The 24,813-nt window shown below is 55.1% G+C and overlaps 3 protein-coding genes across 5 annotated transcripts in view; 1 reads left to right on the forward strand and 2 right to left on the reverse strand.

The window, feature by feature from the left end:
* The window catches only part of ATP6V0D1 (ATPase H+ transporting V0 subunit d1), a 35,848-nt gene extending 22,668 nt beyond the window's left edge, over nt 1-13,180 (reverse strand). Inside the window, exons 1-2 of the mRNA XM_086757935.1 lie at nt 13,022-13,180; nt 2,051-2,222 (exon numbers count right to left, since the gene is read on the reverse strand). Of these exons, the coding sequence (XP_086614061.1) occupies nt 2,051-2,222; nt 13,022-13,151 (302 nt within the window). The 5' untranslated portion in view covers nt 13,152-13,180. The remainder of the gene's footprint in view (nt 1-2,050; nt 2,223-13,021) is intronic.
* Nucleotides 13,181-13,848: 668 nt separating this feature from the next.
* AGRP (agouti related neuropeptide) lies at nt 13,849-15,172 on the reverse strand. The gene is made up of 3 exons (XM_086758258.1): nt 14,998-15,172; nt 14,642-14,736; nt 13,849-14,040 (listed from the first exon to the last, which is right to left on the reverse strand). Exons 1-3 carry the CDS (start codon nt 15,170-15,172, stop codon nt 13,849-13,851), a joined length of 462 nt encoding a protein of 153 aa, XP_086614384.1.
* Nucleotides 15,173-19,223: 4,051 nt separating this feature from the next.
* On the forward strand, nt 19,224-24,755 carry LOC147599120 (SNF-related serine/threonine-protein kinase-like). 3 transcript variants are annotated; one of them, XM_086758390.1, is made up of 6 exons: nt 19,224-19,269; nt 20,193-20,815; nt 22,250-22,391; nt 22,571-22,783; nt 22,891-23,028; nt 23,160-24,755. In XM_086758390.1, the coding sequence occupies exons 2-6, from the start codon at nt 20,227-20,229 to the stop codon at nt 23,977-23,979; spliced, it is 1,902 nt and encodes a 633-aa protein (XP_086614516.1). In that variant the 5' UTR covers nt 19,224-19,269; nt 20,193-20,226; the 3' UTR covers nt 23,980-24,755. The 3 variants fall into 3 exon arrangements, with proteins under 3 accessions (XP_086614516.1, XP_086614512.1, XP_086614515.1); XM_086758386.1 differs by having other exon boundaries at nt 19,239-19,269; nt 20,178-20,815; XM_086758389.1 differs by having other exon boundaries at nt 19,252-19,269; nt 20,175-20,815.
* Nucleotides 24,756-24,813: the final 58 nt, after the last annotated feature.

A 24,813-nucleotide genomic window follows, 5' to 3' on the forward strand; every position in this document is an offset into this window, starting at 1 on the left:
AGGACTGGTGTAAAAGGAAACTGGATTTCCACAGTCATTCGCAGTCTTCCTACCAAGTCATGCGGTGCTCAATGAGGGCAAGCATGGTCTGAGACCTTTCAGTTCATGTTTTTCACACACCAATTTTCAGAGTGAGACTGTTAGGGAATAGCAAAGTTTTAAAGTCTGCAAGATACTTATGTGTCTTGCCCAAACTATTGCCTTTAAACAGACACGACAGAAGCTAAAAGAAGAGACTGTTAGTGATTACTATGATACCTCCACACAGACTAGACATTTCCATAAACCTGTAGGGCAGCTAAGGAAAAGCATCAGTGGAGGACAAACCACCTAATATTGCCAGGCTCAAACAGTATTGGTGTCTTCACAGCAAATTCAAGACAGGCAAGGAGATGTTTCAAAAGTTAACTTAAGTTTGAGAGAATAGAAGAGATTGCTCCATAAAACTAAGATGAGGAGCTAGGAACTGCTTCACCCATTGCAAACACTGCCGCAAAATAGGAGCTTCGTAATGTCTTGCTGCTGACTTGCCACGTCCTGCTCTGTATTTGGAGCCAAATGCGAAAACTCCACGAGTGTTAGAGACAGGCATATAAAAATACTACTACTTAGAAAATAGGAAAGGCTTAGAAGACAAGTAGCTTTAGCACAGTGACCCAGAAAATAAGAGATACAAGCCATGGGGTTAGAAAAATTAAATAGTGGTACCGTTCAGACACAGAAAGGACAGAACAGGAAGATATGTGGCAGAGAGACAGATCTTTAATCAATATTTGCACATGCAGGAGATGCCAGAGAGAAACCAAAATTCAAAATCTTTTGAATCGACCACAGAGGCCTTTCTACATAAGCCTGCACCATTCAAAAATCTCTAGGTAGTAAGCAAGATAGCGCACACACCCCCCGCCACTGCCAAAAATGCAAGATTAAACATCACTAGCTAGAGTACCTGCAATGTGTCCAAGCTCACTGTATCAAATAAATTAATGCTAACGTATTAACTATCCTGCTCAAGAACAGAGTACAATCTCCTTCTCAGAGATGCAAGTTAAAGTCATGTTCTACTGAATGAGAAATTCACTTTTGTCCATGAGGTATCTCCTTACTGGTTAGAGAAGGCCACTGGCCATGCAGTTTGCAAGCTAAACTAGAGCTTACAGGAACGTAGACTGAGGAAAGTAAAAAAGGCAATTTCACTTCCATGTTTCAGATGCAAACTAGCACAACTGGTATCTCACCGAGCCCAGCAATTTCATTTTATTACCCGCTAAAATAAGAGCAGCACACAGGGAAGCAAAGGGTTGTGCAAAAGCACTAGGAAAAGATACTTCTGAAAACACTATGCTATTTCAAGCTTTTCACATCAGCTGAACCTGCTAGGGCACTGCACACGCCTCACGTCTTTTCACGTGCTGACAGAAACATGCTCAGGCTGCTGCAGCCCCGTCTTTCCCTGCTGCATATGCTAGACCCTCCCTTCCCCTAGTGCTGGCGTTTGTCAGATCCCATTGAGCTAGCTGAGAAAAACAAATCAGTCAAGATTAACCCCAAAAGGGAAAAAAGTTGTTCAATTTTTAGCCAATTCAACTCCCTGAATCAGTTTGTGGCAGAGTCAGAGGAAGGCCTACAGCCCCTGGGGTGGGATGACAGGATCCCAGTAGCCCTGATGAAGGCTGATTGACCTTGGTAGGTCACAACTAGGAGGCAACTGCTGTCATGCACATGCATGGCATGCACATGTTTTGCAGCAGGATCAGATTTTAAAAATCCCAGGAACATTTAACACAAGGGACAAAGGTAAACGACTGCTCTAGCAGAGACTGAACCAACGGAATGCCAATGAAGCACGCACATCCTGTGAGCAGAAGCTTTTAACAACATAGGGATACTGTGCTGCTGGTTTGAGACCTCCAGATACAACCAAAACAGTTCCATTCAAAAAGCTGCAGAAAACAGCTACAGGGCTGAATGTGGAAAGCTGGTCCAAGAGCCCCAAAGTGTGGAAGAACACCAGCATTTTAAATGCTGTTCACAAACAGCTGGTACTCACGTAATGAAGTCCAGAAAACTTGCTAAGGGCTCATATGCGTGGTTCCTCATGTGACGGAACTCTGCCACCATCTTCTCCTTCAGCTTGTCGTCTATGACGGAGACGGTGAGCGGGGAAGCTTCATTGGCCAGGAAGTTCCCATAGTCTGTGCTCTGGAGGTGCAGTTTCAAGTCTGAAAAAGAAAGAATAAATCCACTCTACAGAGTTTGTGTTGAGTTTGAGTGGGTCAAGAAAGCTGTTGCTCAGCACTTCTCTGGGCATTCTCTTCTCTGAAAGATCACCCAGACAAAACCCATGTGTTAAGTCACACACCTGTATTTGTGCTCACTTTTATCATGGACAATCCAAATGGAGGAAGAGATTGGTGTTTCACCATACCAGTCTCGCCTCATTTTAAAGACAAAATTGTGACACTGTCTGTGTAAGTGAGCACAGACCTGTGCCAGCTGTCCACTGTACTTGATCAAGGTGGAAGGTTCCTGATTTTCTAGGAAGTATTTACCTAGGGAAAAAACCCAACCAACTTAAGCACCCTCTCTAGCCAAAAAGGCTCTGGTTGCAGGCTTCTCTGAAGCAACCATGACCAAGAACCTACCTGCACCCATAAGCAGGTTTCCTCAGATACTAGTGATGTGGAAGCATCTGAAAAGGTTTCAAAGCCATAAAGACACAAACAGCAACCTTGAAATTATAAAGTGGCTAGGTATTACATTATCAAGTCAGTCCAGTTAATTGCACTGGTAAAGCGAAGTCAGGCATTAAGAGGTAGAGAGGGGCCAGTGAAGAGAAAGGCCATTTAAATCTGTCTCATATGGTAGGCAACCCCTGCCCAGGATGGAGGAACATGCTCAGAAGCCTTCCTCTCCTCCAGTTTCAAGCAGAGGAAACCTTTGTTTCCTCTGTAACCCCTGCTGCAGGTCAGGTGCCCAACCAAGCTGCAGTCCTGGCCAACAAGCAACCACAACATGCTGAGCTCTGTCAAGATAAAAGCCCTATTTAAGCCAAAAACATTTAAGTGTCTCTATGGAAAAACTGAATCCAGAACTGAGGAACGTCATATAATCCTACTCCTCAAAGCTCTGCTAGTTACACTTGGTACATAATGTTCATCTCCCTTCAGCTTCACCTTAGAGAGCCGGTTAGGCAAGCACCCTTCCAGGGATTCAAGACCTTTATGGGGAAAGGAGAGTAGTTGGAAGAGTTTAATCAAACCAGATGTGAACACACCATCCAGAGAAAACAAACACAAAAAAAACCCCGACATTTCTCTCTGCTTTCTCTGAAGCAGGAGGACTGATATTGCCTTTTCCTTCCACTGAACTATACGAGTCCTCAGCATTATGGCACAAGTATCCACGGCACTGAGGTCAGAGCCAGGACTCAGCCTAGCTTGAGAAGTTTGATCTTTCAGCATTACACCCAGCTACAGGCACGAGCTGGAGAGCATCCTTGCAACGGGCTCCAAACTTGAGCTTGTACTACAGAGTGTGACACTGTCCTCAGCCCAGGGGTGGAAGGGTCAAAGGGCTTTCAAGTTGACTTTAACTCTTCCGGGTATTTCCAAGGGGGTCTAGTAAAGATGTTTGTGATCCAGCACTTTTTAGTTACAAAGACATTACCACTGCTAAGTCTCAAATGAAAGAGATGTTGGTTACAGATGGAGGGGAAAAAAAAAAAAAAAAAAAAAAAAAAAAAAAAAAAAGGCCAGACACTTAAATAGCACTCAGTTGCTGTCATGTTTCTCAGCAGCTTACAGGAGAGTTTGGTGATATTCTTACTCTCAGGAAGGAATTCTGGATGCAGGAAAGAGCCCTATTTGGCCAACAAGACACATAATGGCTGAAGCAAAGCAGAAACTTAACCTAGATCTTTGCTCCCCAGACTATGGTGCAGCTAAACAGCTGTGGTTTATTCCACGAGAACATTATCAACTTATGCTCACACTTTCAAGGTGGGAAAACATGGCCCAGATAACTCAAGACAGTGGAGTTTTCAACATGACCCTTGTCAAAGTCAAAGAGCGGATCATGCCAAAACTCAGAATGTCCCTCACCTCCATGCAGTCTGCATAGGATTGTTATTGACGATAATCACTTCGTAAACCCTGCAAAAAGCCCAGCTCACAGGCAGCACCCTACATGCAAAGAGTTCTCACCCATTTGTTTCAGAATTGCTTGATTTGTGAAAGCTAAGATACAGTTACAGAGGGGAAATCTACCAGAATTGTGTCTTAATAGTTTCAGTCCCTCTTTTGAAAGCTCTTGGATTATGAGCTTTGGAGTCCAAGTGGAATTCAGTTCCTCTGTCAGATCAAGGCTTTACTAGTTTGGTTTTAGTAGAGGCCAGAGAAAGTATGGAGCAAAATTCAGCAGTTGCTCAATGAATTTGAGAGAAAGGGTCCTGGTTAGAGCACTGCACCCATAAAATCAAGCTGCAAAGGAAGGCACAAAGGACTGCAGTAGCTACATTCACATACCTCCTACTTTCAGTTCTCTATAACTGTGCAGAGCTCTAATGAAAACCAAGCCTGCCCAAAAAGGCATGTGATGTTGTTTTGCAGCTATACAGGACCTTGGAGAGGAAGCAGCTATTGCATATCCTACCATGTCTTACTTCCATAGGGAAACTTCCCAAGCTTTCAGCTTGTTTCCTCAACTCCAACTCCGCTACAGCAAAATCATCAGTTCCCTTTGGTGTCACCACTCTTATTTCTGAGCCTGCAAGAAGTTGCCTTGCTCTCTGGTCACTTGATGCTAGAGACCAGTGACACAAGAAGCAGAGTTTGCTGTATCGTCCACTTCCAGGTCAGAGCTGCATCACATTTAGATCAGAGCCACACAAGCTGCGCATTGTGCCTTGCAGACTCTCTCTCAACAGCTCTGAGCAAGCTCCCATGAGCTGCTTGGCCAGAGCGTTTTGTCCTGCTCGATGAGGGGATTGCCCCCCCAGCTCCACAGCACAAGAGCCAGCATAACACTATGTTGCAACTGGAATATGGGCCATGTTTATATAACACTTGGAATTACTTTTTACACGGAAGGCCAGCCACAAACTGCAGGAACTAAACTCTTCTCAATCTCCCAGCATCCAAGCAGACAGAACATATTTTCCAAAAACTGGACTGGATTTATAAACCCTGACTCAACGCATCCCACGGCATACCAGTGCCTCACACGACCCTGTCTTCCTCCAGCCACTGGGCCAGTCACCGAGCCTCAACCAGGGAGGCTGGGAGTTTTTAGAAGGACTATTCACATGTCAGGCTTCTCAGTTAAGAGTAGACTAATCCCGTGGTTTTACAAATCCCCTGCCAGAAGAGCTGTCCCAGTAGCATGGTGACTAGTAAGTGGACCCACTGCTGAGCAAGCCTCGAGCTCTCCAAAAGCTCAAGTTCCTATTTCCTAACACAAGTTCAGACCGAGCTGGAGTCTGCCTCTGGCAGCAACAGCAGCACCTCGGCAGGGGCAGCTGCCAGAGATCCCACACACTGCATGTCAACAAGATGCTGGCTGCGAGCCTTCTGCCGTGCCTCCTCCCCAGCTGCCTGCCGAAAGGGAGAGAGACCTGCACCTAGAGCCCAGCCGCTCCCGGTGAGCTCCTCCAGATGCTGACTAACAGCGCACACAGCTTCCACCCAGCAGTTGCTTTTGAGAGGTATGTTTGCCTGTTTCGGCCTTTTCCCCAAGCAGTTCATGCACTTTAAGAAACAGACTGAGCAAGGATTTGGCAAGGGAGCGCTTGAACTACCACAGCACTTCTGCCCTCTATCCTCCCCCGCAAAAGCTGGTAAATTATGGCGCAGTCACAGTTCCCAGAAAGCTGTCTCGTGCAAGAGCGCAACAGCCTGTCAGAACAACAGCCTTTTTTAGATGAGTACTCAAGTAGAGTAGTGCTCGAGATTACCAGGACATGTACTTACAGCCACCTCCTTTCAGCCCTCAGTCAGGCCCTCTGATTTCGATGCAGCTGGCTGTACATCAGGCATAAACACGACTGAAGGTTCATTCAACACACCACTGTGCCAACACCACACATCAACACTTCAGGTGACATTTTCTTGAGAGGCTTCAGATCCACAGTAATACTACTATCCTCCCCTGCAAGTTTGCTTTGTCATAACAAGGAATGAAGCCATTATTCAGTCTTTCAGACATCTGTCGTTCATCAAAACCTGTCCTGCAAGCCCTACTCAGCTCATACTTCCACCCCCTCCTTCTTCAGCATCCTCCCTTAACTGCATTGCAGGGCCCTGAGCGAAGTTAAGGGCTCAAGCACTTCCAGGCAAGGACTGATATGTCTTCTCACACACAGGCGTGGAATTAGCTTTCGCAACTTCCAAGCTGAACTGATGTTCTCACACAATTATCTGCTGTAACCCCAACATCTCACTCCAAAGCACCCGGAGCCATCACTGCACAGATAAAAATTAAAATATCATTTGCCATCTTCCGGGCCTGAGGCAGGAGCTGAGGGATTACACAGTCAGCAGATCAGCTACACTGCCCATGTCTCCTTCCAGAAGACTACAGTCCTTACCATTTGGCTTGTTGCTGTCTATCTGGTCTGTTTATAGCCACCTCAGACACTCCTGAAGCTGTTCCTCTGAAACTTCACCTGAGAAACACCCAGAGACCCTTAATTCCCCACAGAATTTAAGACCTTTTCCGTGTTTGCACAGCACCAGCAGTGAAATGCCACCTCTCCCCTGCTGTTAGTCAGCAAATTCCTCTGGGTCACAGTTGGACACAGAGAAGTGTCTTCTCTGGCCCTTTCCCCCACCAGCATCTCACCTCTAGCTCTTCAGCTCTGTTTGAGATGTCCTCAGCACCAGACAGAAGCCTGTCTTTCTAGCCCTTCCTGGGGTTGAACTCACTGCTCTCAGAGCTCCAAACCCATCATGGCCAGGTCTTGTTTCCTTCAGAGCCCCTCAGCCAGGTAGCCCTCTTCTGATCCTTCCAAAAGGCGATGCAGCCCCTCCTAATCTGCCTGCAATTCCAGAAAGCTTGAACCCTACTCACCCTTTTCCCCTCCTTTCTAAAGGCACACTGGACTAAGTCACGGCTGTAATCTCAAAGGTCCAGGACATTGGCCCGGCACCTAGTGCAGCGGTTTAAGGGAGAGGCAACAAATCATCCAGAAGCTAAGAGAAAGAGGGCAGAAAGCAGTCTCACACTTGCAGGAGCTGACAGCAGAGGACAAACAACAAGATGAAAGCACCCAGAGGCCGTTGAGCAGTAATACTTGCCAGGAAACCCAGACACGATCATCTTCTAACGAGGGGCAGGACCCAAACAAGGGCTGAAACTGCACCAGTGCTGAGAAGCTGACCTCAGCTGCTGCTTGAAGTTTAGCTAGGAGAAGTTATGAAGCAGGTCTCTGCCCAGTAAAGGAGGCCAGAACAAACAGCAAAAGGCCTCTGCTGAACCCTGCAGGAAGCCAGAGACCACAGTGTTTGTTTGCCACCATGATTAGCAGGCCATAGAGGTGCCATCTTTCTTCCAATAAATAATGTTTTCCTTGAGCTTGTTTTAACAGGACAGCTGGTTGCACAAGAGGACACAGGACAAAGCCCTGAGATTAGCAGGACAGCTCCTGCACGAGCAGCCAGCATTCACAGCATAGGAATGGTCTATATCCCCCTCCGGTCTCACCATTCCCATATGCCCTGCCTCTTCTAGGGACAGGGTCGCTTCTCCTGCACAGTCCCAGCAAGCAAGGGTCAGCTTTTCACAAAGGGCTCCTCGATGTCAGGAGACAGAGAGCGTAGTCACCGTGTTTCGAAAGGTCCCTAACAAATTATGGCTTGGCTCCTACACCCACCGAGTTCAGGGTTCAGACTGAACCATTCTCAGAGTTCAAGATGGATCTACAGCAAAGGAGCTGCATAGGAAAGGATCTATCCCATTCTCCCCGCACCCAGGAGAACATCATGAACTCCATCACAGACCAAGTGCGCTGTCAGAGGTAGTCTGTAGCTCTGGCAGCAATGCAACTTCTCTGCACAAGAGATAACACACTAGCTGTACAGTTAAGCTGAAAAAGAAGCCCAGCTCCAGCCTTTCGGGCCCAAATTCCAGGACCACAGTAATAAAATGGAAGAAAGAAGGGTAGCACAGCCTCTCCCACTCTTCTTCCAGCAAAAGGAAACATGGAGAGCACTCAGTACCTAACACCATAGAGTAAAGGCAGCCTCTGAAGGAGAAAAAATGATCCTTGGAACTATGAAAATAAAAGCACACACTGCACTCAGTGGAAGCCTGGTACACAGAGGATGCATTTCCCAAAATCCATGTGTTGGAGGCAAGAGCCCACAGATCTGCTCAGGCAGGCCTTTGTTTCGGTGCATCTAGCTGCCCTGTAGTTAGGCAACGGGCAGACAGACACATGTCAGCCCACAGCGGCTCAATCGTGTGCTCAGTGCACCTCAAAATATTTCATCACCTCTCCTCTGCATGGAGAGAGGGAAGAGGAGAGAGTAGGGGAGAAGTGGATGGTTTTTACACTGAGAGGCATGTAGGACAGCAAGCCTTTAGCAATCTGCTCCTGAGCTGACAGAAAGCAGCGCTCCCCTTCTGGGCAGCAAAGCCCACGCAGAGCAACCCTGGAAATACTCTTCAAAAACAACCAACCAACCCGTCCAGTCTTGGTTTATTCCACACCATCCAGATCTGTATCAAGAGTTTGGTGCTCACTATGTATCGCTACAGATGGACAGAAAACAAGGCTCCCGTGTGTATGAGGGTACCATTCAGGCAGAACACCGTGCCCTCCAGCTGGCTTGGAGCCAGGCAGTCTAGGACAGGTGTGACCTACTTGCTTCAGGCTCTCCAAGTTCCCTGTTGATTTGCACGCATCCTAGAAATGAAGGCCTGTGGACCAAACCAAGGACATGAGAGAGAACCGTTGCCTTGGAAATCCTTTCTTTCTAGAAAAATCATATTTATTTGCTTCCCCTAGCCACCCTTCGCCTCCCAAACACACCTTTGAGGCTCAGATGGTTACTCTGCCCTTCCCCAAGCTGATGTGACAGGACACCACTACCTTGGGGTTATGAGGACCCAGGAGTGTTCACGGGACAAGTCCACAGCAGACTGAAACTGAGGGCCGAGATGCACAAATAAAACACGACAGACCCCTGCGGGGGCATGATACTAGCTCCACACACAGCTTAAGTGAAAGACAGGACAGATCCCATCCCTCCACGTGCACACCACTATTTCCACAAGGCACACAAGTCCCCAGCTGAGTTGACTGCAAGGACAGAAGCACAGGCACCCACAGAGAGGTGGTGGAAGCACACGGCCTCTGGAAAGCCTCTCCCAACACGGACTCACAATACCAAGGCTGAGCTAACTACCTGCCAGTTCTCCGCTGGCCATTTCACAGCCTCATTATCCAGCTAGAAGGTGACACGTCCTGCTGCTGGATTTCAGCGTACCAATCACCTTCATCACACTGGCAGGTCAGAAAGATATCAGCTTCCTACACTATTGCTGTGGAAGCAAGAGGAACATTAGCAATAGGTGGCTCGTGAACACTGACTTGAAGGTAAAGAAATTCCTGTTTCTAAAGAAGATGCTTTTCCGCACTTCCCAGGCTCCATATACTTTTTGTAGTACGGAGCACTGCAGACCGACAGTAAAGCCTGCCGATAAGCTGCATTCCAGTCCCTGACTGAACTCTGCTTCTTAAAAGCAGCATCGCTATTCAACTGCACCAACACCTTTTTATTCTCCAGAGATTACACCAGACCTGTAACAGGCTACCACGGCTTTCAGGAGCTGGAGATGGCTCACCATCCTTTTGACAGTAGAAATGTGTGTGACTCATAACTTTGGTTATCCAAGGCAGACTGCACTCGAGAACAAATCCACGCTCACACCACTGAAGCAAAAGAAAGTAGGTCCAAGTCCTTCACTGACACCTCGTGTCAGAATCAGGAATTGCCTACAACAGAAGGCCAGGCAGGTTCCAAGCGATATCCGGTACAGGTGTACAGCACACAAGGACCTCTGGCTGAGACAAGTAAAGCATCAGGACTTTGGGAGCTGAAAGAAGGGATTAAACATAATATTGCCAAGCGTTTAGAGACAAAGCTTAAGCCAAAACAGCTCTCACACCCCCCCCCAAACCCCGGTCATGTTTTCCTGCCTGTTCTTAAAGCCAGCTCAGGAGCCTGCCTGATCACAGAAAGCCTGTTTGGTTCTCTATTTGACTCATCAAGAAGCAAGAGCTCAAATCGGCTTACTTTGTGATCAGACAAGCAGAGATGACAGAGGATCATGCAAAAAAGCATGATCTCCTCCTTCGGCACCACTGAGCTGTCAGTCCAAGTCCCTTGCAGATCGATCCAAGCACAGAGGAGGGAGCAGCATTTCAGACCTGGAAGCACAACATCCCCCGAGCAGTGTCAATACCAGTGAGCAGCCAAACATCTGACTCCCAGGGCCAGCCCCAGAACAGCCTTGGTCCTTCAGGATTTCTCCACGGCCGTGGTGATCATTGGCTCCAGGACTGGGACTAACTGCAGAGCCAGACTTGCACGCAAGAGGCAGCAGTGAAGACAAAACAGAAACATTACAGAAGAATGTATGAGTATTTTACACCCAAGTACTTATTTTGGCTGCTAATACGCTAGCCACCGACTGGATTTAGTGCAGACAAGCATCTGAGAGAGAAAGAACACATGTTAAAAGCCCGTGAAATGCAGAAAACAGGTACTGAAATGGGAAAATCAAAACTAAAGGGATAGACAAAAGAAATAGTCCGACCACAGACCCATGTAAGTGACCAAGAGCAACACTCCTTGGAAGGAAAATCCCTCTACAAGAGTACACTAGACAGGGGCACAGAAAGCCGAGTGGAGGAGGAATGAGATCTGCGGTGAACTTGGAACAGCCTTCAGGCTCTGAATGAAGCACGACAAGGAGCACAGCAGCAGCAGCTGCCACCAGAGAGCCGTCAGGGACAGAACAGTAACCATACCAAGATAAACATAAGGGAACTTCAAACTGACTCACTACAAATGCAGAAATCACTGCTCCAAGGGAGAGATAAGTTTACGCAACTTGGTTCAGAAGGCAAGGAAGGGAGGAAAAAAAAAGAGAAGCTCTAAGTACAGAAAGACTCCAAAGAGGAAGTTATCTGCAGGGAAGCCGATAAATCAGGGCATGCTGAGACTTTTGACAAGACAGCAGGAACACGTCCCACTGCCTTCTTTCAGGCCCTGGGCTCCATAGCAGGAACGACAAAGACTGCTGCAAGCCAAGAGCTGCAAAAAAGTCTGGCTGAGAAGTGGCTTCTGTCCCAAGTAAAAATATCCCAGGTATTTTTAAGGTGGAGACTGGGGCACATCACAGCACTCTGTTCCCATTCTTTGTTTAACATTTGAGTGAGCAGCTCCAGGTAACTTGCATCCAGAGTTCAGCTGGACAAGGATCCCTCTAAATAGTCCAAGTTGATTTCAATCGCTCAGCCAAGATCGCCAAGATAAAGCTGACGCTTAACTAGTATTTTTACAAGAAAGAATGATCCAATAATTACAGTCCCATTGACCAAGACAACTGACATCTCTGGATACACATTTCTAGCCTATTTCAATAGAGACTTGGTTTTAGTCTCTGTGATACAGGTTCCGGACACCAACGAGCGAAAACTGTTAAGCAGGTCACTGATACTGAGGAACAGTTTAGCACTGACTAATTAAGATGATGAGCTGGCCACAGGCGATGAGTATCACAGAGCAAAACCTTCACAACTCTTCAGGTTTGTACACACTGATCTAGAAAAAAATATGACGGCTGAAAGTCAGAATTAGCCTCAACAGAGAACTCAAGATTAGTCATGAGACCCCATCTGGAATACCATGCTCAGCTCTGGAGCCCCCAACATAAGAAGGACATGGACTTATTGGAGAGAGTCCAGAGGAGGCCACAAAGATGGTCAGAGGGCTGGAGCACCTCTGCTGTGAGGCCAGGCTGAGCGAGTTGGGGCTGTTCAGCCTGGAGAAGAGAAGGCTCCAGGGAGACCTGATAGCGGTCTTCAGTACCTCAAGGGGGCTACAGGACAGACAAGGAGGAACTCCTCAGTAGGGCCTGTAGTGACAGGACGACAAGTAATGGTTTCAAAATAGAGGGAAGTAGATTCAGACTGGACATTAGGAAGAAGTTATTACACTGAGGGTGGTGGAGCACTGGCACAGATTCCCCAGAGATGTGGCAGATGCCCCATCCCTGGAAACATTCAAGGCCAGGTTGGATGAGGCTCTGAGCAACCTGATCTGGTTGGAGATGTCCCTGCTCCTTGCAGGGGGGTTGGACTGGATGGCCTTGAAAGGTCCCTTCCAGCCCAACCATTCTGTGATTACAGGCAAAGAGTAGCTCACCAGTGAATCTACCAAGATCTGCACCGGATTTTTTCCGCCTCAGCAATAGTAGGTACTTTCCTAGACAACCTGATCTCCTCAAAAAGTCATCATGGTTATCAGGGATTAAGTTAGATTACCCCCATAATCTTACTTCTAGCCTTAAAAAGGTTGTCTGTGCTGCGTGGAAGGGAAAGCACAAAACAAGACGCATCAGCAAAACCTAACAAACCCGCCAGGCTCCCATCAGCCGCAGGACAGACAACACAGCCACCTCAAGAAAACCCTGACAGCTCAAGGCTCCTCAAACCGCCGTATCAGCTGTTGCAATCACACGGCCGGGCTGACCGGGAAAGCGAGTCAGCTGAGCTGGGAGAGAGCAGCCGTGGCGGGGAGGAGGATCAAGAGGTGAAAAGGGTACAGAGATCCAAAAACGCCGCTGCCGGCTCTTTTCCCCACTGAAACGCAGCCTCTCGCCTCCCCACAGACACCACCACCACCCCCCCCCCCCGCTCTCCCACCAGCCGAGTTTTCCCCTCACCTCACCGGCCAGGCCTTTCCTCTCAGTACATCCCCACCCGCCTCAGGAACCCCGCCGATCAACTCACCTTCCAGGCTCTCGCACTGCACCAAGTTCACGTAATCACCTTGCCGGAGCACCCCGGCTTTAAAACCGCGGACTAAACCTTCCAGGTAACCGTTATCCACGTTAAAATACAGCTCGGGGAAAGACGACATGGCGGCCGGCGGAGACGACAAGGGAGAAACTCCGCCGCCTCACGTGACCACCCGCGCGCCCTCACGTGACGCGGCGCGAGCCTCTTCCCGCCCTCTTCTCCCAGTGGGCGGGAAAACGCCGGAGGCGATGGCAGGAAGATGGCGGCTGGTGGCGGCCGGGGACGGCGGTCTCGGGCCACGCAGGGGGAGTAGCGGCCGCCATCGCGGCCGCTACTCCCCCTGCGTGGCCCGAGACCGCCGTCCCCGGCAGAGGCGGTGGTCTGCTCTGTCTTCATCCATACCTTGAGTACCCCCACCTTAACAGCTCGCACAGTCCCTGGTTGTAAAGCACACCATGAGCCATACTGGTAGAACACCCCGAGTAAAACTCCCAGTGTAGCCTAAATGTCACCTCCTGGGGCATCCTTCCTGCTAATCTAGCAAGAAAGGGCCCTGCAGGAGCTGCTGTGGTGAAAAAAAAAAAAAAAAATCTTGTTTTCTTTCTACATGGAGGTGCACTTGGCTGTGTGTACACAGTACCAACCTGGCTGCACGTACCATCGCCTTGCTGCTACCCCTCTCCCCCAAAATCCCAAGCAGACGCATGGAACCATTCCCACTCAGCGATGGGTTTTGCTAATGACTGGTTTATTAGAGCCGTGGAGGAGGAGTACGGCGGATGCGGGCAAGGAGCGAGCAACCCTCCGGAGCACGGACGCTAGTTCTTGCCGCAGGGGACGTTGGTGCTGATTTTCCTGCAGTAGCAAAAAGCGTTGAAGAAGCGGCAGTAGCACGTGGCGCAGGGGTCACAGCAAGGGACCTGATGCCCGAGGCAGGACTCCAGGAGGCGGACGCAACGGCGGGGGGAACGCTCTTCTCGGCCCGCGGCTTGCAGTTCTGTGGACGATGCCTGATGGAGAGAGGAAGAGGAGGAAGAGGAAAAGGGTTGGTTGGTGGCGGACCACCACCACACCAGCCATAAAGAACTGTGTTGGAGAGCCAAGAGCAGCTGCTGAAACCTGCCGCTGCCAGCAGTGGAAAGCTCCATCATGGAGGCTGGAAATCACCACTGAGCCTGTGGGCTCTCTGCGAGCATCACTGCCTCTTCCACCATGTCTCAAGGCCTTTATGCCCACATTTATTTTGAAGCACAGCCTCAACTTTAGTGAAGGGACACACCAGGGCCTGAGCCAGGCAAGACATGGTGGCGAGCTCCTGCTCTGCGGAGGCTTCCTGGGTTGCACTCCATGTTCATTAATTAACCAGACACAGGAGTGCAGGCTTGGACCACCCTCCTTTGAGTGTGAGAGCCCCTTGCAGCTCTGGGCAGCTTGTCCCAGCCCTGGCTGCTGCTCCCCAGCAGGCGACGAGCCGATACTCCCTTCCTAAGCAGCGCCATGTTGAGCGTTTGTCCCAAGCCACCCCTGGCCCCAGGGACATGGAGGAGGCAGCCGTGGCCCGAGGCCGCCCTGCTCTTTGGGGTGTCTGTAGGAAAGCTCGGGGAGCGTTACCTGCGGTTCCAGCACGCCACCTCTCTGCATGAGGTCACCATCAGCTTCTTGGACCTCCAGGGCCATCGGCTCAAACCCCAGCCTGGGGAGAGCTCCTGCGAGATACAGAGAGGCTGGACAAGGAGGCTGCTGGCGCGTCTGCTCTGATTCTGCTCCCCATGGCCGTGTGTGTCCCCCCAAAAAAAGCTCCCCACTCCCCACGGGCCTCCAGGGCGGAGGGGAGGAGGCCGCTCTCACAGCGAAAGGAGAAGCTACGCTGCTTTAAGGGGAATCTCTGCATCTGACCCAGACGCCGCTGCAATTTTGGGAGGCCCAGGCATGCCAGCGAGCAGCTGGTGAGGGGCAGCAGGACTCACCCGCTGGCTCTGCAGACACCTCCTTGACTTTCCGTAGCACGCTGGAGTAGCGGGCTCTGTCCGCCCCCTCCAGCCCACCGCTCGCCTTCTGCAGGTGGCCGTGGCCGAGGTCGGCGGTGAGGATGGCCTGGATCCCCTGCAGCAGCCCACAGCACAGCAGCAGCACGTTCAGCATGGTCCTGGGGGACAACCTGCGCAGAGGGGTCCCGGCCAGCGTCAGCCCGCTCGCAGGCAGCCTGACCTGGCTCCCACCGCCATCCCACTGCCATCACCCCCCAAGCAGCGCCGCGGCGGTGAGGGGCAGCCTGTGCCACCACAGCCACCACGCCAGGCTGTTTGCTCTTCAACTTGAGAGCCTTTCTCAGGCCACCACGCACCCAGGAGCTTCACGTGGACCCTCCAGAGCTAACACATGTGCTGTGGGTCACCCCACACCCGTGATCTCACCACAGAGGGGGCTCAGCAGCAGAGGATGGACTGAGGCTTGACCTTTTTTGCAGCAGCTCAGGGTCTCCCTACCCCATGCACAGTCTTCAGCAGCAGCCAGACCATCACAGTGCCGTGCATTGACTGCCTGCATGTGCACGGGCTGTGGCCAAAACATCCAGCATGGCTCCTGCCAGTCACTTGTGCTCACAAAGTGTGGAAATGCTGCTAGTTGTAAAGACCAGAAACTGGTATTTTCCGCCTGGTCTGCATCTGGGCTTGGGCACGTGAAGGACCTTGCAGACAACACCCAGCACTGGGATCTCATGAGGTCCCCAAGTACCACCCCAGAGGCAGCCACATACCCACTGGCAGCTCCATCCCGTGCCCTTTTCCGTGACGGTGCCGAGGGCAGCCCAGCTCATGGCCCAGCACCTCCTTGCTTCTTGCCCAGCTTCTCTGTAACGCCTCCCTCTCCCAGTCCCACTTTCTCCCCTTGTTCTCCAGCCACCAGCCCTTACGCCGCATTTCCGTGCGCAGCCTGACAGGCTCGTTTCCGACAAGGTGGGCAGGAGCCCAGGGAATGGGCAACGTTACGTGGTTGCAACACAAGACACCTGGAGCAGCTGCAACGGAAATCTCCCCAGGAGTCCCTGGGAAATTACAAACTGCTTTGCTACAACTCCTTTTGCAACAAAACCATGGGGTTTGGGCACAGTAAAACGTGGGGCTTTGAGAAGATAAAGCGTACTGTGAAGGCTGGCAGAGAGAGCAGGCACGGAGGCCGTTTTGCTTAAGGGCTGCAGTGATGGGCTGGATGTCATGGCCAGGACCTTCACAGGGGGCTCCAGCCCCTCTCTGCCACACGGTTACCTGAAAAACCCACCGACACTCAGCCGCTTGCTCCCTGCTCGTGGGGGAATCCAGCAGAAGGGAGGAATGCTGAAGCCGTAATGCTGAGAAGGTGAGGCTGGGATGAAAGGGGCTCGGTGGGGAGGAGGAGCGCCCTGGGCAGAGCTGGGGGAAGGACTGGGCGAGCTGAGCTGGGGGAGAGCAGATGCTGTGGGCTGAAAGCCGTAAAAAGTAGGGGGGCTTTTAGGGACCCAAAAAAAAGGGGCTGGGAAGGGGACCCCCAGTTGCTGCTGGCAGCTGTGTCCTATGAAACCCAGCGCCTGCTGCTTTGGCAGCCCTGGGGCTCCAGCCCTGGCTCCAGCAGCCTGGAGCTGTGCCGGCCGCTCCTCACCTCCCCATCCCCGCAAAACCACCCGGCTCTTTGCTAGGAGAGACCCCTCTGCTCCGCGGGGAGCCCCATGGCCGTGGGTATCGCACCCCAAACGCCCCCAAGACCCTTCCCGTTGTAAGCACTGACCTCTCTGAGCGGAGAGGGGTCTTGCCGCTCGCTGGGAGTGCTGCTGCCGCTCTCTGCCTTGATGTCCTCCCCACATGCTTACTGGGATTTATATTGGCTTTTTATTAATTAAGTGCTGCAGCCACATGACTCTGCTAACTACCAGGTAGGTGGGCTTCTCTGGAAACCGGGCTTCGTCTGGACAAAGAGGCAGGCAGCGGGGCGATGCGCGGGAGGGAGAACTCCTTCTCTGCGCCCTGCACAGCAGATCCCCACTGGCCCCAAACTCCCAAATTTCTTGGAAGCGATCGCCACTGCCCTTCCAGGCCGCTTCGTTTTCCAGCCGTGCCTGAGCAGCGCCAAGGCGGCAGCCTGAGGACATCTCCCAGTTCCCAGCTAGAGAAATAGCGGGGCTGCAGGCTCGTCTCCCAAGACAGGCTGAGCTCTCTGCCCGTTTTCGAAGGGAATATTGCCCACCCATAGCTCCTTGTGGGTGTCCAGCCATAGTCCAGAGCCTCCAGAAGTCCTCCACTCCTGACCACTCGCCATCTGCAGATTCTTCAGGCTCCCACCTGTGCTAACTCATTAATTTCTCCTTGGGAAAACCTGCAGCTCCCCAGAGCTGGGAGATTTCTGAGGATCTCCCTTGTGCATCCCAGGCTCAGCTTTCCTGGGGAAGGAAGGAACCTGCTGTCCCACTTTCCCCAGCCCCGCTGCTGGCTTTCACAGCCATCACATGTGGCTCCTTGAGCTTCTCAGTGCCAAGACCTTCGATGGCCGCTCCAAAACCCAAAGGGAGCTGTAGGCAGCCCAAGGCAGCCTCAGTCACGGGGCCGGGCCCTGAGGGAGGCAGCATCTCTGCAGGCTCTCACGAGGCAGGGCTGCAGGGGACGTGCATTATGGGTGCAGCATACCAGCGCAGCATGTCCATGTTGATGCCGTTTCAACAGAGGCCTTCAAGGCAGCGTTGGCACATGGACAACAGGCAGCTGCCCAAAAGGGTACAGAGCTGCAGCTCGGGCGCAGCACCCAGCACCCCGTCAGGAGAAGGACCCATCCCCAACACGTGTGGGCCTTTCGCTAAGAGGAGCCATGGCTGGAGGGTCAGCCGAAAGAGGCTGCGGTGGGAGATGCTGCTCGCAGGGCCGCCACGGTCCCCTCCTGCGCTGACAGCGGCAGATCTGAGAGCTGTTTTCTGGAAATCTCAGTGCCAGAAGCCAGAAAGGAATCGCCTTCCCATTCGAATCCCCGGAAGCACACCCAGGGTGGCAAACTGCCCGAGCGCCCAGCGTCCCAGGGGCTGCTGACTCCTCTGCTTCCCGCCAGCACCTCCCTCCCCCTGCTCCCACGTTAGCACTTTGGCCCGGCTCCTTTTGGAAATGCCCGTGTCCTCGGGTGGCTTCAGCCCTGCAAGGAAACGGGGGGGATAAGAGAGGGGTTCAGTTGCCAGTTGAACGCTGGAAAGAGTTGGCAGCCGGATGGGATGCCCATGCACAGCATCCAGCCAGGGGTCCCCTGAACAGCACCCATCCTGCACCCCGTGTGCTTGGATACTCATCCTGGCTTAGAGGCAGGTTCAGCAGTCCCCCCGTTCCCATTCCCCATCCCATTTCCAAAGCCCAGGGCGGCTGCCGAGTGCCCCATCCAGCCCCATTCCTGTGGCAGGAGCTGCTGGCCATCTTGATCCTCCCGGCTCCCCCATCCCCAGCCCCGGGGGGATCGGGTCCCTGCTCCACGCTGCCCCCGGCCCCCGGCTGACGCCAGCCCCTGAGCGGGGGCCCTCGGCCTGGCTCATTAGGGCTTGTTTGCAGCCTGCGGGGCCGCGGCGGAGGGTTTCTGGGAAGGCATTAGCGGTAGCGAGGGCGGCCGCGCTGAGAGCTTTTTTTAATCTGCGGGAGCGATGTCTGCTTTGTGAGCATCCCTACGGCCAGTAACGAGCTAAACGAGGCAGCCGGCTGCTCGCTGGGCCGCTTCCAGGAAAAGAGGACTTGGAGATGGGGAGGGAATGGCTGCTTCCCCAGCCCCGGCTCCGTGCTCCTGGCTCGGAGCGAGGGTGAGAGCGGGTGACGGAGCGGGGACACGGCAGAGGTGGCTGTGACGGGGTGCCCCTGGCAGGCGGGCAGCAGGGTGGGAGCCCATCCCATGGTGGGACACTCGGGAGACAAACCCGCGCTGGGGGCTCTTCATCCCTTCCTGGAAGCAGTCCGGCAAGCGGACGGCTCATTTAGCTCATTACCGGCCCTCATTACCGCTAATGCCAACCCAGTGCCCCGAACGGGCACTAACGAGCCGGGCTAAGGGTCCCGCTCAGGGGCTGCGGGGGGGCAGAGCTGCCCGAGCCCCCCCGCTCCGGGAGGTGCGATGAGCATCACCCCGGCCTCAGCCCTCAGGGCGGCGGACGGGGCCCTTTAAGGCGCGATCCCGGAGCCGCCCTGACGTCAGCGGGGCGGGCACGCCCGGGCAGCCGCAGCCCCCGCGGCCCCAGCTCCGCCGCCCCGGTGAGTGCGGCTGCGGGGCGCGGGGACCGGAGATGGGGCATGGGGGTGACCGGGCTGCTGGGGCCCCGGGAGGGGGGTCCGGGGGTACCCAGGGTGCTGAGGACCTGGAGATCGGCGATTTGGGGGTCCTCGGGGGGAAATATGGGGGTGACCAGGGTGCTGGGAAGCTGGGGGTTGGAGTATGGGGGTGTCCAGGGCGATGGGGAGAGGAAGTGAGGGTGGTGGGGTACCCAGGGTGCTGGGGTCATGGGGACCTGGAGGTGGGGTATGGGATGCCCGGGATGATGGAGGATTTGAGGTGGGGTATTGGGGTGCACAAGATGCTGGGACAGGGAGGTGAGGCTATTGGGGTACCCAGGGAGCCAGGGACCTGGAGGTGGGGTATGGGGGTAACTGGGGTGCTGGGGGTGAAGGTGAGGGTATTGGAGTACCCAGGGTGCTGGAGATCTGGAGGTTGGCAATATGGGGGTGACTGGGGTGCTGGGGATTGGAGGTGGGAGTATGGGGGTGACCAGGGTGCTGAAGACCTGGAGGTAGGGGTGTGGGGGTGCCCAGGGCGATGGGGAGTGGAAGTGAGGGTATTGGGGTACCCAGGGTGCTGGAGACCTAGAGGTAGGGATATTGGGGTGCCCAGGGTGCTGCAGTACTGGACACTTGGAGGTGGGGTTATCAGGATGCCCTGGGGTGCTGGGGAGTGTAGGTTGCGGTACAGGGGTGTCCAGGGTGCTGAGGATTGAAGGTGAGGGTATTGGGGTGCTGGGGATGCGGAGGTGGGGTGTTGGGGGTGACCAGGCTGCTGGTGCCCAGGGTACTGGGGGCTCTGATGTCCTGGGGATCCTGGTGCCCAGGGTGCTGGGGGTCCTTGGTGTTTGAGGGTGCCCTGTCCCCTACCCTGCATTTCTCAGCAGCTCCCCCTCCAACAGCGCCTGATGCCTGCCCCCGCCTGACGCCACCACCATGGCCGGGGCGCAGGGCTGCGTCGAGGGGAAGATCGCGGGGCTGTACGACCTGGAGCGCACACTGGGCAAGGGCCACTTTGCGGTGGTGAAGCTGGCGCGGCATGTCTTCACCGGGCAGCGGGTGGCCGTTAAGGTGATCGACAAGAGCAAGCTGGCGGGGGACGCGGCGGGGCAGCTCCTGCAAGAGGTGCGCTGCATGAAGCTGGTCCAGCACCCCAACGTGGTGCGCCTCTACGAGGTCATCGACACCCACACCAAGCTCTACCTCATCCTGGAGCTGGGCGACGGCGGGGACATGTTCGACCACATCATGCGACATGAGGGCGGGCTGGCCGAGGCACGGGCCAAGCACTACTTCGCCCAGATCGTCCACGCCATCTCCTACTGCCACAAGCTCCATGTGGTGCACCGCGACCTCAAGCCCGAGAACGTGGTCTTCTTCCAGGAGCAGGGGGTGGTCAAGCTCACTGACTTCGGCTTCAGCAACCGCTTCCAACCCGGCAAGATGCTCACCACCAGCTGTGGCTCGCTGGCCTACTCGGCGCCCGAGATCCTGCTCGGGGATGAGTACGACGCCCCGGCTGTCGGTAAGGGCGGTGGGACGCAGCCACGGCTAGCGCTCACCCTGGGGATGTGCCTCCCGCCTCTCCCTTGCCTGGAGCATGGTCCTGCCAGCTGGGTACCACCTCGTTTTTGGGCCCTTAGGCTGGAAGCACCCATGCCTCGGTGGCACTGCTGTCCCCGCAGGGAGCAGTGCCGTCCCTTGGGTGCTCGGCTGCCCAGCCCTGCCCTGGCATAGCGTGGTTCTCCCTGTGGAGACTGAGCTTCTCCTCGCCGAGATCACACAGCGATGGTTCACGCTAGGGAGCGGAAACGCTGTGATCCTGGTGTGGCATCTGCCGGAGCGCAGGAGGAGCAGCGCGAGGGCGCAGCCGCCGGCAAGCCAGCCCTAGCGGTTATTTGGGGGCTGGTGCTGCCGGAAGGAAACCTGCTCGGGATGCTGACATTTGGGTGGAGGAGCTCTGAAAGTTTCTTTTACTCTAACCCCACCCTGAAAACCACTTCCTCCCCTGGCCAGGGTGCAGGGGGGCTGGGGAGTCTGTCCCAGGGTGTGGGGAGCCAGGCTGGGCGCACCGAGAGGCTCTGCTGGGACAGAGGGGACATGGAAGGGAAGCGAGACCCAAGCCAGCTCCGCTGGAATTTGGAGCAGGAGGATTTAACAAAACAAAACACGAGCCCTTAAAGGAAAAAGCCCAGCGTCAGCTCAGGGAAAAGGTGGCTCCGGAGCTGAAAATGGGGATGGCTTGTGGAGGTGGTGGAAAATAAGCTGATGGCTCTGCGAAGGCAAATGGAGGGAGATAAGCGGCACAGATGAGAAATTTTCAAACGCAGGCACTTGACTTAAGAAGCTGAAGGTATTAACGGAGAGCCCTGGGGCGTGCTTAGCATCCTAAAACACGCTTTCGCAGAGAGTTTATGTGCTCCTCAGGAGGAGCAGGTGAAGATGCCGCTGGCTCTGTCCCTGTCCCCAGGGCAGGGCAGCAATCCTGCTGCAGCTGGTGCTTGCGCGGCTGTAGGCAACTGGAGAGCCTGGATCTCTGTGTGCCCTGTCCCGTTGCTGTGCTGTCCCCTCTGGGATGGTCGTGGTAGGGTCTGTTTGGGAACTGGGAAGCTGAGTGATGACATGAAGTGGTGCTGTGGGTGGGTGACCAAGGGGGACAGAGCTTGGGGCTGGCCTCCCTGTCCCTGCATGGGAAGGGGAATGAGACCTCAGCTTCTTTGGTGAAGCCCCTTGAGACCTGCTTGGATGTGGGGATGGGGAAGGTCCTTCCCCGCCTTGGTGGGGCTGTGGCCCCCCCATTCATGAGGGGGAACCTGGGAGCCATTACCTCCAAGGAGCATCCCAGTGAGCACTGGTCTCTGCTGGATTGGCACTGGGGGCTGGTGGGGTGCTCCCCCGGGGTCAGGATGTTCTCCTGGGCCATAGTGGGCACAGCCTGAACTGCTGCTGCTTCTTGCAGACATCTGGAGCCTGGGGGTCATCCTCTACATGCTGGTGTGTGGCCACCCCCCCTTCCAGGAGGCCAATGACAGCGAGACCCTCACCATGATCATGGACTGCCGCTACACCGTCCCCCCGCACGTCTCGGCACAGTGCGCGGAGTAAGCACCTCTCCCTCGACCGGACCCCCCCGGACCCCAACTTGTTTACCCAGGGGTGGGTGCCCCCTCCTTGGGGGATGCCTGAGAGCTGGGGTGGGAAAGGGGGGGGTGGGTAGAGCTACCGAATTTGGGGTTCGCATGCTGCTGCAGGATTGCAGTGTCACCGCTTTCCCCGTCAGTCTCATCTCCAGGATGCTGCAGCGCGACCCGAAGCAGCGAGCCTCCCTGGAGCAGATCGAGGGCCACGCGTGGCTGCAGGGCGTCGACCCGTCCCCCGCCAGCCGCTGCCTCCTGCCCCTCACCTCCCACAAGCGCGTGTCCGAGGAGGAGCACGAAATCATCCTCCAGGCCATGGTGTGCGGGAACATTGCCGATCGGGACACCATCCAGGAGTGAGTGACGGGGCAGGACGCCGAGGCGGGAGCCCCTGCGAAGGGCTCTGGGGGTCCCTCCGAGCGCGTCCCTCCTGCGCTGACGTGGGTCCCTCGGTCCCGCACAGGGCGCTGGAGGCCGACCGCTACAACCACATCACGGCCACGTATTTCCTGCTGGCCGAGAGGATGCTGCGCGAGAAGCAGGAGAAGCAGGGCCACGGCCTCAGCCTCGTCTACAACCTGGCCAAGGAGGTGCAGAGGAGGTGAGCCTCCCTCCTGCCCCTGTCCCGTGTCCCACCCAGCGCAGGGTCCCAGCCGCTTCCCTGTCCCCTTCCTCGCCGCAGCCCTTGCGGTGCCTGGCTGGGTACTGACACCTCCATCCCTCCCTTCTCAGGACCAACTTATCGGACACGTTCGGCCCCGTGGGCAGCGCCAGCGGCCTCTTGCCCTTCACAGAGGTGCCAGGCGGCCTCACCGTGGGCTCCCGGCTGTCCCCCCTGCCCACCGGAGGGGACATCGGTGGCTGGCAGCCCCCTGGGACCCTGCTGAAGGTCCCTGCCGTTGACACCACCATCACTAAGAGCACCCCGGCCCTGCAGCAGATCTGCGAGGAAGAAGAGGAGGAGGAGGAGGAAGAGGAGGGGAGGCCCAGCGTCATGGAGAGGAAGAGCAGCTCGCTGAACCAGGAGCAGATGCGAGCCTTCCTGCGCACCTGCCGCCTACCTGGCCGCGGGGAGGTGTGGGGGGCTGGGACTGAGCTGGGGGGACGGGGTGGACGCCCAGGGGCGGCCTGGGCTGGGAAGGGAGCGAGTGGGGGCCGGGGTGTCCCAGTGATGCGGGGGGATGGGGCTGAGCCCCCCAGGAAAGAGGAGGACACAGAGCCTGCCAGGGAAGGGGGAGCCATCCCATTGTCCCGGAGCAGCTCTGCCGGAGTCCCCCAGGCGCTGGGGGCAGAGACGACCCCCACTGCCCTCCCAGGCCCCACGAACAAGTCCCCAGGGCCCGGCTCACCCGCCAGCCCGGCCCTGGGGGGCACCGAGGGGGGCACGGAGAACGTGATCAAGCTGGACCCGGGCAAGAGCAAGGGGGGCAGCCTGCGGGACAGGCTCCTGCAGTTCCCGCTCTGCGAGAAAGCCCTGGCCTTCAAAATCCAGCCGGGCCCCAAGGAGAGCATCCTCTCCCTGGGGCAGTTCAACTGCTGCCACGTCATTTAAGCTCTGGGGGGGTGAGGGTCAGGCCCAGCTGTGGGGGCCAGGAGGGTGCCCGCTTCCCTGCCTTTGGTCCTGCCCATGCCCTGGGGAGCAGTGGCCGTGGGGCTGGCGGGGGGCAAGGTGCCCCTGCTTTGTCACCCACGGTGGCCACACCATGAGCACCCCCACCCAGGCACCCGCTGCAGAGCCTCGGGGCTGTGCTGGGACAGACGCCCCGGGACGGGACTGCTGGGGAGGTGAGGCGAGTTGGGGTCTGTCCCCGTGCTGGACAACATGTCCCCAAAACCCCCCGGGGCTGCCGGCGCAGCTCCATGGCCCTGCCGGGGTTGGATGGACCACAAAACTTCTTTTTTAACTACTAGAAATAATTTTTTAAATAGTCTATTTTAATGTAATTAAATAGAGATTGCTATATCCCCCCCGCCCCTCTCGGGGCCGGCGGCTCCCCCTCAGCCCCGCAGCGCGCACGGCCCCAGGACCAGGCTGTCCTGCGGCCGTGGGGCAATCGCTTGTCTGCCTGCAGCCCCCCCGCCGTCCCCCCCGGCAGGGGCCAGGCGCAGCCCTGCCCGCAGCTGCGCGTGACCCCAGGCCTCCCCCCGAGCCTCTCCTGCAAATAAGCTTCCTATTTATTATCTCTTTGTTTTCTTGCTGGCAAGAAATGAATGACGACCGAGGCGCGGGCCGGAGCTCGGCCCAAGCTGTGCGGCACACGCGTGGAAGGGATCGGAGCCACTGGGAAGCAAAGTTCATCGGGCCAATAAAATAAGCTCGTGAGTTGATGCGCGTGCCGTGACTCGTTGCAAATAAAAACCCCACCGCCATCCTTCAGCCCCAAAA

The sequence above is a fragment of the Chlamydotis macqueenii genome, chromosome 13, assembly GCF_036417535.1.
Source record: "Chlamydotis macqueenii isolate bChlMac1 chromosome 13, bChlMac1.mat, whole genome shotgun sequence".
NCBI lineage: Eukaryota > Metazoa > Chordata > Aves > Otidiformes > Otididae > Chlamydotis > Chlamydotis macqueenii.